The sequence below is a fragment of the Poromitra crassiceps genome (assembly GCF_964638095.1).
Source record: "Poromitra crassiceps genome assembly, chromosome: 9".
Lineage (NCBI taxonomy): Eukaryota > Metazoa > Chordata > Actinopteri > Beryciformes > Melamphaidae > Poromitra > Poromitra crassiceps.
Window position 1 is genome coordinate 26,534,067 of NC_139630.1, and position 13,361 is coordinate 26,547,427.

General features: G+C 42.1%; 1 protein-coding gene and 1 long non-coding RNA gene across 3 annotated transcripts; both read left to right on the top strand.

The window, feature by feature from the left end:
- The first annotated feature begins 317 nt into the window (after nucleotides 1-317).
- Nucleotides 318-13,014, top strand: LOC310782820 (uncharacterized protein). 2 transcript variants are annotated; one of them, XM_083643584.1, is made up of 8 exons: nucleotides 318-400; nucleotides 493-774; nucleotides 897-1,193; nucleotides 1,326-1,376; nucleotides 1,694-1,744; nucleotides 2,143-2,247; nucleotides 12,511-12,557; nucleotides 12,654-13,014. In XM_083643584.1, the coding sequence occupies exons 1-8, from the start codon at nucleotides 343-345 to the stop codon at nucleotides 12,783-12,785; spliced, it is 1,023 nt and encodes a 340-aa protein (XP_083499710.1). In that variant the 5' UTR covers nucleotides 318-342; the 3' UTR covers nucleotides 12,786-13,014. The 2 variants fall into 2 exon arrangements, with proteins under 2 accessions (XP_083499710.1, XP_083499709.1); XM_083643583.1 differs by lacking the exons at nucleotides 12,511-12,557; nucleotides 12,654-13,014 and adding exons at nucleotides 3,491-3,537; nucleotides 3,661-4,483.
- LOC310782925 lies at nucleotides 6,500-9,039 on the top strand. Its single transcript, XR_014553058.1, has 3 exons — nucleotides 6,500-6,584; nucleotides 6,807-7,088; nucleotides 8,755-9,039. It is a non-coding gene; the product is annotated as an uncharacterized lncRNA (long non-coding RNA).
- Nucleotides 13,015-13,361: the final 347 nt, after the last annotated feature.

Consider the following 13,361-nt stretch of genomic DNA (forward strand, 5'->3'; position numbering starts at 1 on the left):
GCAATCAGATTGCAATCTGATGGCAGAAAACGCATGTTAATGCCAGGTGTAAATGGCCTCTTTGATTTTGATCAGAAAAGCTGATATTCCTTATTCTCTCCTTCACACTCTGCTAATTAAACTACCCTGTCTAACATGTTGGGTAACTTAAACTGCTCTGTTGAAAGGTATTTTTTCCGTGATGAAGCCTTACACAGCGAGAGACAATTGGTCAGATCAGCAGGCAGAGGATATTGGGCAAATGCAGGTTGTGACATCTCTGTTGACTAACACACCAAACAAAAGTGGCATTGAACTTGAAGCTTATACATTTACACAGCGAAGAAGAAGCTCTGACACAGGATGGCTGGGATCCCTCATGTTCTTATGGGGCTGCTGCTGCTTCCCCACATCACAGCAGGTAAGAGACGTCCTCCCAGGATGGTTATTTTTTAGGTAAAGATGATCACAACCACAGCTTGCAATGAATCCCTCATTATCTTTCATTGACAGGTGTAACTGGAGAAGATAACCTGATAGGAGGAGGAAGTAGTTATAATATTTGGTTTCCATGTGATGGTGGCTTAGATTTAGTCTGCTTTGCGATATGGCAGTTCAGCGCAAGAGAAACAAACGAGTACGTCGCTGTAGTCAGCAATGGAGAGATGTGGAAAGCTACAAACATCTACGGAAGATGGCATTCGAAATGCCCTCTGCGCATCGAACATCTCACAGCCGAGGATGTTGGACACCCACGCTGTCAAGCAAGACACGATATCCTCTCTGTTCTCAACAGTGAGTACTGGCAAAATTAAACGTTTTGTGGATTTCCCAACATGAGACTAAAATGGCTGGTTAAGATATTTTTTTTGCAGTGAAGGAATCTGTGGCACAAAAAAGATCTGTCTGTCTTTCAGTCGCCTCGTCCAACTCAGAGCCAAACTTCACGCCCGGAGTGTCACTGCATTGTAGGCTTCTCACCGCCGTTCGGTCCTGCGTGACACGACAAAATGAAAGAGTCTCGCTGACATGGGTGGACGAGGCAGGTGTGGAGATACAAAAAGACTCCAGGCATCAGATAAAACGCTGGACTCGTTGTAATGTGTTGCTGTTCGTCACCGCCGGTCAGGAAGTGGACAACAGGAGGTTTAGGTGCCAGGCGACTGTGGGTCAAGAGGTCCAGACTTCAGTGGAGGTGCCAGTTAGAGGTCCAGGTATAGATATCATCATTCCTCACCAGTAGAGTTACATAGGAATATGGATCAGATGATCATCAACACTTGTGCAAATACAGCTGAGCTGTAGTGAAAACTAATACGAAATTTGATAATGTCTTTTCATTACAGGTGGGGGGAGAGGAAGAGGCCTGGTCATAGAACCGGAAACTGAAACTAATGGTAGGCTACAACATTACACTTACATAGTATGGCAGTTAGCCATTCATATTCAAATTAAGACTGTATTCAAGATAAGCTAATTAATTAAAACAAATAGCCCTGTATGAGTAAATAAAATAAAAAAAATATGAATTGAAAATATGAAAAAAGGTCCCAGTTAGAGGCCCAGGTAATGCAGGTATGATCATTCATCACCAGTAGAGTTAGGTAGGTTGGTACATTCAATATGGAGGCTACGATGATCATCGACCCTTGGGCAAAAATACTTGAAATAGGAAAAAATGTATTAAGAAATTGATCAAGTCTTTTCTTTACAGGTGGGGGAAGAGGAAGAGGCACGGTCATAGAAGCAGAAACTGAACCGAATGGTACAACACTACACTTACATATGCCAGCTAGCAGTTCATATTCCATTAATACTTTATAAAAAAAAAAAAAATCAACAGTGAATAGGATCATATTTTAGCTATATTTTGGCATGTCTAAACTGTATTCAGGGTTCTCATAATCTTATTTGGATTATTATAGATAAGATCAGATCAGATTAGATAAGATCAGATAAGGTAGAGTGTTTGCATGTGGTAACTGTGGGAATACCAAGTATCACGAAAAATGTCAAACTATTAACGTGCCTTAAAGATGCATTGAATGGTTTCCAGCGTTGCATTTAGTTTCAAAGTAAATATTGAGGTTAGATGCAGACTTGGAAGACAGCCATACTTAACATTATTTGAGTGTGTTTAATGATTGTGGTTTGCATGTTCAGGTGGCAGCCAGCAGGCGGTGGGGGCAGCAGTGGGGGCGGTGGGATGCTTGGTGCTGGTGGCGGTGGTTGCGCTGCTGTTTGTGCTGAACAGAAGAAGAGCGAGTAGTAAGTTCTCAGACCACATGTGGAGAAGTGGTTTCAGTGGGACATATGTTGTCACATTATGTCTTTACACAAACCCGTGCACCCACACATGTCCACACCCCCCCCCCCCCCCCCCCCACACACACACACACATGTACACACACACACACACACACACACACACACACACACACACACACACACACACACACGTGCAGTGCACACAGTTCTCTTTTGCGTAATTGTGCATTGTGTTCTTTGCAGTGACTTAATGTGACATGTGCTAATTTCCTCCCGGCTCGGTTACAGTCTACGACAGGGGTGGGCAACATTTTCTTCCTCAGGGCCATACGGATTTACATAAAGTAAGCGAAGGGCCACACATTGGAGATCATACCTGCCAACACTCCAGATTTTTAACCCTCTCTCCCGCTGTCATCGGTAATTTCTCGTTAAACTCCCGATATAATAGTGATATAAATCCAATGGCTGTAGCAGATGAGATTTACTAACATAATTCTGCCTTTTGTTGAGTTTTTGGGGGTTGTTTTGTTTTTCTTTGAGGACGTTTGGTGGCCGGATTTAAATGGTCCAGGGGCCGGGTCCAGCCCTGGGGCTGCATTTTACCCATGTGTGGTCTACAAGATAAGACTTTTTTGCAATGTAGAATTTGATTGCAAAATCTCATGATTGCTGACTCATTTTTTATGTGGCTTGTGTAGCAAGTAAATCAATAATCATTACAAAACAAAACTGAACTCTCAACTGGTCTAGCCTCGCGACCCAAATTTCCGATTTGGACCCCTTTGAAAATGGCCTCACAAAAAAATGGCCTAAATTTGGGGCATTATTTAGCCCCATTCCCGACAAGATAGCAAGAAACGGTTGGTACCAATGGATGCCTTAGGTGTTCTAGTTTCATATGCTACCAGGATCATCACTCTAGCTACAACTGCCCGCTACAGCCCTGAAAGACAGTAATGTCAGCTGTGGATGCCAGAACTTTTTTTCATGCACACATCCGTGACCCACTCAAAAGGTCCCCGTGACCCAATTTTTGGTCGCGACCCACCAGTTGAGAAACACTGCTTTAATATATGGATGCACATAACCTCACCGCATCGTCGATCAACTTAAAAGAAAAAGTGAGAGAACCCGACACTGTCTAGTAAAGGCATCCACACAGCACTGGACATTAAGCACATAAGTGTTTGCATCAAAATATACATTTTAGGAATGATTGTTATTTCCTTGATTATTTCAGATAGGCAGCTGTCTGATGAGCCAGACTACACAACCAATACTGGCGATGTAAGTCAATTCTCTTTTAAGAACATAGAGAACAAAACAAAAAAAAACATCATGATGCACTTTGAACCACTTTAAAATGTGATGAGTGTGTGCTTGTGTGTGTGTACTTGTGTGTGTCTTTAGGATATGCTTGCAGATGAGGATGATGAGGATGATGATGTCACCTATGCTGACGTTAATTTGCCCACCGGCTCTGACAGAGTGAGAGACCTGTGTCAGTTCTCTGAATATGCTGCTATCAAGACTGCAGCTTGAATCAGCCTTTCATCAACATTCCCAGGACTTTGAGTTTAATGCCATAGTGTTGCTCTTTGTCTGTTGGGGGGTGTGTGTGTGTTTGTGTTTGAATATGTTGCTATTGAGTTAAATAATGCACAGAATATTATAGCAGCCATTACACAATTGGCCTTACTTTGACCATCCAAAGGAAGAATGTGTGGGACGTGTGGCTCAGTGTTGGTGGTCACTGCAGGAGAGACCAGCAGGCAACAAGCTAACAGCAGGCAACAAGCTAACAGCAGGCAACAAGCTAACAGCCTTACAGGGTTCAAATGGTTTGGTCCCTTATGTTGAAGAAGCCACAGATGTTGGTTAAAACATTGTTTCATGAACTGTTCCTTTATGTGACTAAATCATTGATTGTTCCTCCACTGAGTTCCAAAATAAATACACTTCACACATGTGCTAATTGCATTCCTCCACACCACCACCACCACCACTAGAGGGCCCACTGTCCCATGTTATTATGTCCCAGTGTTATTATAACCAGACCAGCATGGAGGCCATAATGTGACCTGAGGAAGGGCTAACAAAATATGCAAGATTGTTCATTTTTCAATCATTATGTGTCCGATTGCAATATTTTTGTATCAAGTTAAGCTGCTGAATGCTGTCAACTTAGCTCCTTTCTGTACTCTTAAGCTCTGAATAAATCACTTCATCTTGATCCTGGCCCTTGGCTTTATTTAAAGTTGTTAAAAAGTATCAGCCAAGAAGATATTTTCAGTGTGTTGATGACTACAGATCACCAGCACTGGCCCCTCAGAGCAAAGTCAGTTCACATTTTCTTTAAAAGGTGTTTTCTTATTTGTGGGGGTCAACAGAGAGCCGTCTGACTCATCAGGTTCACCCTACAAGAAGAACATGAGAGAGAGAGAGGGAGGGAGAGAGACAGACAGAGACAGACAGAGAGAAACGCAGTGTCATTCAGAACTTGTGCCATGCATTTGAAGGAATCCGTTAAACTCACGACTCCTCTGTAGTTTAACTACCTGAGTTTTACTTGAAACAACCTCGCCCTGAGAGGCAGCTACAGCGTTACTATCATGAATGATATCTGTTCTGTAACATTTTGGCAGCTCTTGCTGAACGATGTAGCCTGCAGACATCTGTCTGATCCATCCAGAACATCCCAAAACAAGCAAGGATCTCTGCCAAGGCTGACATACAGTATGAAGAAAATGATGGCATAATTACCCATGTGCTCTTGTTGAGTCTGTGTGTTGGCACAAAACAAAAACTGCAACAGAACCCCCCCCCCCCCCCCCCCCCCCCACACACACACACACACACACACACACACACACACACACACACACACACACACACACACACACACACACACACACACACACACACACACACACACACACACCATTTCAAGAGAGCAGAGTGGAAAAGTTGGTAGGATCTAATAAAGCAGTTTCTCAATGCAAATGCACTGGAGAATAGCCACTGATTTGTTTCTATGCATACAGACTGAAAAGCACCCCCTCCAGGCTAATGGACATCCAAATGAATGGGAAGCCAACGAACATTTGATGCCGCTGACATTCCCTCTTTCAATCAGCAGCTCTCCACCTAGTGGCAAACTTAAAACATTACAGTAAACAGGGAAATCACACACTGACTGTGTAATCGTGCATTCCTTTATAACTGGGAACTGGTAATCTTACCGGTTCAAAGTTCATGAGCTGGGACGTGACGTCACTAGAGCTTGTATTTCCCATTCCAAACTCGTAGGAGCCTCAGCAGCCCCGACGTAAAAAATCCAAGATGGCTGAGCCGCGCAACAACAGCATCTTATAAATGCTATTTACCACTTCTGTCTTGTTTGTGTCTCATTAAATCAGCTGTACACAGCACGGCCTACTTCTATCTGTGTGGACATGAGGCTGCAGTGTTTGTATGCGCAAAATGCCACGAAATGCCTTGTTATCAACTGTTATTGCTAACAATGGCTAGCCTGGCTAGCGAGTGGATCTGACCAGTGAACAGTGAACTTCCCAGCTCAACTTTTCTGCAAATGGAATGCTAACAAAACGGATGTGACGTCATTTAGCCTCCACATCCCAGTTCTTTTGCGATAAAGGAACGCACGATAATACCTCCCCCCAACCCACAGGAAGACCTCTGCTGCTGCTCTCACTCACTGCCCCTTTTGAGAGTTATACAGTATAGCTGAGATCTCCCCCCAAGGAAGGTAGGAGGGAAGAAAGAAAGAAAGAAAGAAAGAAAGAAAGAAAGAAAGAAAGAAAGAAAGAAAGAAAGAAAGAAAGAAAGAAAGAAAGAAAGAAAGAAAGCTTAAGAAGCATAGCTAAATAATTCCCTATAAAGGGACGACCACATCGTTAATTCATCCTTAGACAGTATTTTTGTTTCGCCTCACTTGTCCTCGTATGAACAACACAGATGGTTTCTCAACACTTTGATTTCAAACAGAAAAGCTACAGTATTGCTGCTTATTCTCCTTCACAGTCTGCTCATCTTCACCAGAGATCAAGCTAAACCCTGCCTGACATGTTGGGTAAACTGCTCTGTCGAAAGGTCTTTTTTTCCGTGACGAAGCCTTACACAGCGAGAGACAGTCGGTCAGATCAGCAGGCAGAGGATATTGGGCAAATGCAGGTTGTGACATCTCTGTTGACTAACACACCAACAAAAGTGACATTTAACTTGAAGCTACACAGCGAAGAAGCTCTGACACAGGATGGCTGGGATCTCTCATGTTCTTATGGGGCTGCTGCTGCTTCCCCACATCAAAGCAGGTAAGAGACGTCTAGCCTAGGTAAACCCAGCCACCACGTGACCTGCTCTCTCAGTTCCCAGTCACTGACTGAGAACAGGTCTGAGAGCAGGTCACGTGGGGGATGGGTTTACCCAGGCTAAGAGACGTCCTCACTGGATGGTTATTTGTGAAGCAGGGAGGTCAAAATGATCACAATCACAGCTTGCAATTAATCTACCTCTCCTATATCTTTTATTGACAGGTGTAACTGGAGAAGATAACCTGATATTAGGAGGAAGGGGTTATAATATTTGGTTTCCATGCGATGGTGGCCTAGATTTAATCTGTTTTGTGATATGGCAGTTCAGCACAAGGGAAACAAACGATTATGTCGCTGTAGTCAGCAATGGACAGATGGGGAGAGCTGGAGGTAGAGCAAAGAGAGTGGGTTCGAACTGCCCTCTGCACATCAAAGGTCTCACGGCTGAGGATGTTGGACGCCCACGCTGCCAAGCAAGACAAAAGATCCTCTCTGATCTCAACAGTGAGTACTGGCAAGATTAAAAGTGTTATGGCTGTATGGATTGACATGGTTTTAGAGAGAACTGCTGCACAAGAACATTGCAGAAGAACATGTCCATCTTGATCTCATGTTGAGTCTTATAATATAACTAAAATATATTGTACGCTCATTTCTAGGGTGGAAACTCTGGACACGATGCGCCATGGGTGCGCTTTTTTTTTTAGGTGTGACCAAACTCAGGCCAAATCATGCACTCAGCGTGCTTCGCGAGTTTTGTCTGGAAGTGGCTCCAGAGTGCGACTGGGCATTTAGAGCTGGTCCGTGTTGTCGTCACAGGTTCACAGGCTTGATTGGCTGGACTGTGAGCAAGAGTCATCCAATTATTATAACCTCAGCAGGGAAGAATTTATGACATCGATGTCATCAGTCACCACTGGCCACCACTCGACGTTCTTCTGAGCATGCTCAGTTGACATCATCAGTGGGTATGACATCATCAGTCACCAGTGGCCACCACTCGACGATGACGATGACATCGTTGCTCATGCCACCACTTGACGATTGTGGGCCATGACATCATCAGTGTGTATGTCATCACCCCACGATTGTTGATTGTGTTTCGTGCGGGTCGCCCTGAAGAATTCTGCCATTGGGGTGAGGCAATTTTACTTGTCTCTCAAGAAGTTTCAAGAAAATTGTTCAAACATGTTGATTTACATTGGAAACAAGTGGAAAGGTCTCATCTTATTGGCAGATTGTCGTTACAATTCTTTTAAGAAAATTAATATATATTTAAGACTCAACTGGAGACTAATTGGCTTTAAAGTCGAAGTGAACCGGAGGCGAATGCAATAGCACGAGCGTCGGAGACTGAAAACAAATTGAGAGGCGGACCATGCATGTCGATGATTTGATTTGACAATTCTGTCGACTGGCTTTGGCATTGGTCAATCATGGCGTGTTCCACCCCTAAATCGAGTGGGATTCAGCGTGTTGTCGTGCTACGCGAGTGGGATCCGCGGAGTACCAGGCAGCCACTTGCTTCGTGCGGAGTGAGTGGACAATCCGATGCATGGGTGCTGCCCGCCCGCCTGAAATCTCTGAGGGGAGACCCCTGACTACCACGCTCTCAAGCGCGCGCCTTTTACGCTATTTCTGTAAATACGATATTCCTGGAATGCGCGTTTTAATGAGCCAGTTACATTTCTTTGCATTCTTAGAGATTATAGTTTTTGTTTTTTGTTCATGTTTCATGCAATTGGCCAAGTTAGTAGTTAGTTTATGGGATAGGAATTCTGCCAGATGACAGGCACTAGGCGCCATTTTCTACTTCATTTGGAAGAGAAAATTATCCTGAAATGAAGATTGACAGCTGCATGTCGTGATATGATTGGTTGAAATGGCGTAGAAATTTGATAGTACTAGGTGACGTCAGCAAACTGTAGATTAGTGTTATCAATGAAATCTTGAAAAATGAACTTTTGATGTGAAAAAGTGTGAAAAACTAAAGGAATTAGATTTTTGTGTTTTTTTGTTTTTTTTGCATACATCATTAAATAGGTGCACTGCATACCCAGGTATTTGAACTAAAAGAAAAGAAAAGTCATTTTTGGGTTCAGCTCGACTTTAAGACATTAGTTTGCTGTCAAGGAATCTGTCGCACAAAAACAACTTTTCTGTCTTTCAGTCCAAATCTCATCCAACCCGGAGGCAAACCTCATGCCTACAGTGACATTCCATTGTAAGCTTCTCCCCTACTGGTATGCTGTTGGGATCTGCCTTACACGACGACGAGAAGCTGTCTGGCTGACATGGGTGGACGAGGCAGGTGTGGAGATACAAGAAGACTCCAGGCATCAGATAAAACGTCGGTCTCGTTGTAATGTGTTGCTGTTCGTCACCACCAGTCAGGAAGTGGACAACAGGAGGTTTAGGTGCCAGGCGACTGTGGGTCAAGAGGTCCCGACTTCAGTGGAGGTCCCAGTTAGAGGTCCAGGTATAGATATCATCATTCATCACCAGTAGAGTTACATGGGAATATGGATAAGATGTTTATCAACACTTGTGCAAATAGATCTGAGCTGTAGTGAAAACGAATAAGAAATTTGATAATGTATTTTCATTACAGGTGGGGGGAGAGGAAGAGGACTGGTCATAGAACCGGAAACTGAACCTAATGGTACAACACTACTACACTTACATAGTATGGCAGCTAGCAGTTCATATTCAAATTAAGACTTTATTCAATATAAGCTAATTAATCAAAAACAAATAGCCCTACATGAGTAAATAAAATATTAATTGGAAAGAAATCAACACTGAATGGGATCATATTAATACATTTTGGCATATCTTAGCTATGGTTCCTCATAATCTTATTTGGATAAGATAAGATAAGATCAGATAAGATAAGATAAGATAAGATAAGGTAGAGTGTTTGCATGTGGTAACTCAGTGGGTATACTGAGTATTTTGACAAATATAATGTAAAAATATGAATGTGCCTTATGAAATGCATTGACTGCAGGAATCAGTCCAGAAGTAAGACTTCGGTCCATCAGGAGAAAAGGCTATGGGGTTTTAGAATGGGGATTTGCGTTAAATAAGGTCTGTGGTTAACAAAAGTTTATGGGAGTGGTAATTTGTGTTCAGCAGCATAATCTTCACAAACGTGGACCACTTTTATGACTTTTGAAACGTAAATGCATTTTTTTATGTGATTTTCAGAAAACGTTAAAAAAAAAGTAATTAAAGTGGTCCTTGTTTGTGAAGATTATCCTGCTGAACACAAATTATTTCAAGATGATCATCAACCCTTGCGCAAATAGACTGAGCTGTAGTGAAAATGAATAAGAAATTGATTGTGTCTTTTCATTACAGGTGGGGGGAGAGGAAGAGGCCTGGTCATAGAACCGGAAACTGGTGGTGGTACAAATGGTACAACATTACACTTACATAGTATGGCAGCTAGCAGTTCATATTCAAATTAAGACTTTATTCAATATAAGCTAATTAATTAAAACAAATAGCCCTGTGTACATGAGTAAATAAAATATTAATTGGAAAAAATCAACACTGAATGGGATCATATTAATACATTTTGGCATATCTTAGCTATGGTTCCTCATAATCTTATTTGGATAAGATCAGATCTGAGTACTGCAGGAATGAGTCCAGAAGTAGCACTTCGGTCCGTCAGGTGAAAAGGCTATGGGGTTTTTTGAATGGGGATTTCGCTTAAATGGGTGAAATAAGGTCTGTGGTTAACAAAAGTTTATGGGAGTGGTAATTTGTGTTCAGCAGGATAATCTTCACAATCGTGGACCACTTTTATGACTTTTGAAACGTAAATGCATTTTTTTAATGTGATTTTCAGAAAACGTTAAAAAAAAAGTAATTAAAGTGGTCCTTGTTTGTGAAGATTATCCTGCTGAACACAAATTATTTCAAGATGATCATCAACCCTTGCGCAAATAGACTGAGCTGTAGTGAAAATGAATGAGAAATTGATTGTGTCTTTTCATTACAGGTGGGGGGAGAGGAAGAGGCCTGGCCATAGAACCGGAAACTGGTGGTGGTACAAATGGTACAACATTACACTTACATAGTATGGCAGCTAGCAGTTCATATTCAAATTAAGACTTTATTCAATATAAGCTAATTAATTAAAACAAATAGCCCTGTGTACATGAGTAAATAAAATATTAATTGGAAAAAATCAACACTGAATGGGATCATATTAATACATTTTGGCATATCTTAGCTATGGTTCCTCATAATCTTATTTGGATAAGATCAGATCAGATCAGATCAGATCAGATCAGATCTGGGTACTGCAGGAATGAGTCCAGAAGTAGCACTTCGGTCCGTCAGGTGAAAAGGCTATGGGGTTTTTTGAATGGGGATTTCGCTTAAATGGGTGAAATAAGGTCTGTGGTTAACAAAAGTTTATGGGAGGGGTAATTTGTGTTCAGCAGGATAATCTTCACAATCGTGGAACACTTTTATGACTTTTGAAACGTAAATGGATTTCTTTATGTGATTTTCAGAAAACGTTTAAAAAAAAAGTCATTAAAGTGGTCCTCGTTTGTGAAGATTATCCTGCTGAACACAAATTATTCCATGCATTTAAGCGAAATCCCCATTCTAAAATCCCCTAGCCTTTTCCCCTGACGACCCAACATGGCGGCGATTTCTGGTTAAGCCTAAAAAAATACATCATGCGGTACTCTTTGGTTTCCAGCGTTGCATTATAGTTTCAAGTTAAGTTAAGTTAAGTTATAAGTTAAGTTATCCTTTATTTCCTTGGGGAAATTCATCCTCTGCATTTAACCCATCCTCTACTAGGAACCTTCCTAGAACTAGAAGCAGTAAATATTGAGGTTAGATGCAGACTTGGAAGACAGCCATACATTATTTGAGTGTGTTTAATGATTGTGGTTTGCATGTTCAGGTGGCAGCCAGCAGACGGTGGGGGCAGCAGTGGGGGCGGTGGGATGCTTGGTGCTGGTGGCGGTGGTTGCGCTGCTGTTTGTGCTGAACAGAAGAAGAGCAAGTAGTAAGTTCTCAGACCACCTGTGGAGAAGTGGTTTCAGTGGGACATACATTGTTGTCACACGTGTGTTCACACAAACCCACATACACATTTACACGCACTCACACATGTCTACACACACAGTTCCCCTTTGCGTAATTGTGCGTTGTGTGTTCTTTGCAGTGACTTATGTAATGTGCTCATTTCCTCTCGCCTCTGTTACAAGATAAGATTTGTTTGCCGTGTCAGATTTGATCGCAAAATCACATGATGGCTGAGTCATTTCTATCTGGCTTGTGTAGCAAGCACATAATCATTACAAAACACAAGAATCCTTTAAGGATGCACATAACCTAAAAGAAAAAGTGAGAGAAACCTACACTGGTAAAGTCATCCACACAGCAGAGATCGGGACTTGGAATTGAGACTTGGACTTGAGTCGCACTTATCACACACACAGTGACTTGAGACTTGACTTGAGACTCGTCCTCAAAGACTTGAGACTTGACTTGGACTTGAAGGTTTGGGACTTGTGAACAATCTTTCTTTTTCTTTTTTCTTTTTTGATGCATTAACATGAAGGAAATGTCTACTAATATCATCTCTAATCATTGCTGCTGCTGTATTTTAATAGATAAGGAGTGAGGATAATACAGTACATGTATGCTTTGAATCCCTTAGTTTTAGCTATGCAGTGTTCTAAGCAGACCGGATGGCATGCAGCAGATGATAGAACACTCATCCATAGGGACTTGAGACTTGACTTAGACTTGCCCCTCAAAGACTTGAGACTTGACTTGGACTTGTGACCAAAGACTTGAGAGCATCTCTGCCACACAGCACTGGACATTTGTGTTTGTATCAAAATATACATTTTAGGAATGATTGTTATTTCCTTCATTATTTCAGATCGGCAGCTGTCTGATGATCCAGACTACACAACCAATACTGGCGATGTAAGTCAATTCTCTTTTAAGAACACAGAGAACAAAAAACCTCATGCACGTTGAAACTTTGAAATATAATGAGTGTGTGCTTGTGTGTGTCTTTAGGATATGCTTGCAGACGATGATGATGATGATGATGATGTCACCTATGCTGAAATTGATTTGCGTCCCGGATCTGACAGAGTGAGAGACCTGTGTCAGTTCTCTGAATACGCCGCTATCAGGACTGCAGCTTGAATCAGCCTTTTATCAACGTGCCTGGGACTGTCAGTTTAACTGCGTATCGTTGTTCTGTGTGTGTGTGTGTGTGTGTGTGTGTATGTGTTGTGTTGCTAAGTTAAATAATGCACAGAATATTATAGCAGTCTACTCTGCCTTTGCACCCTGTCAGGCCTTAACTTGTCATTTTAGGGCAATGCCACTTTGGCCTTTGATAAATACAAATGTAATTGGGGCATCAAGGCCAAAACCAATGATTATTTAAATCCTTAAATCAGTCATTTTTCCTCAACAAAATGAATATTGTAATAGAGTAATTAAGTGCTACAGTGTGATGCAGCACATACAGTATGTGCTCAGACTGCAAAGCTACTTACATGTCCAGTAAGTTAACACACTGACTATACCGTAAGTGTAACCCAGGTCAGGGGCGGACTGGGATCCTAATTCAGGCCAGGCATTAGATACCAAGCAGGCCAGGCCGATGCGTCCGAAGGGCGGCGGCAAAAAATTTGGGCCGTTTGAAGCCCAATTTGGGCCGTTTGAAGCCCAATTTGGGCCATTTGAAGCCAGATTTGGGCCGTTTGAAGCCCA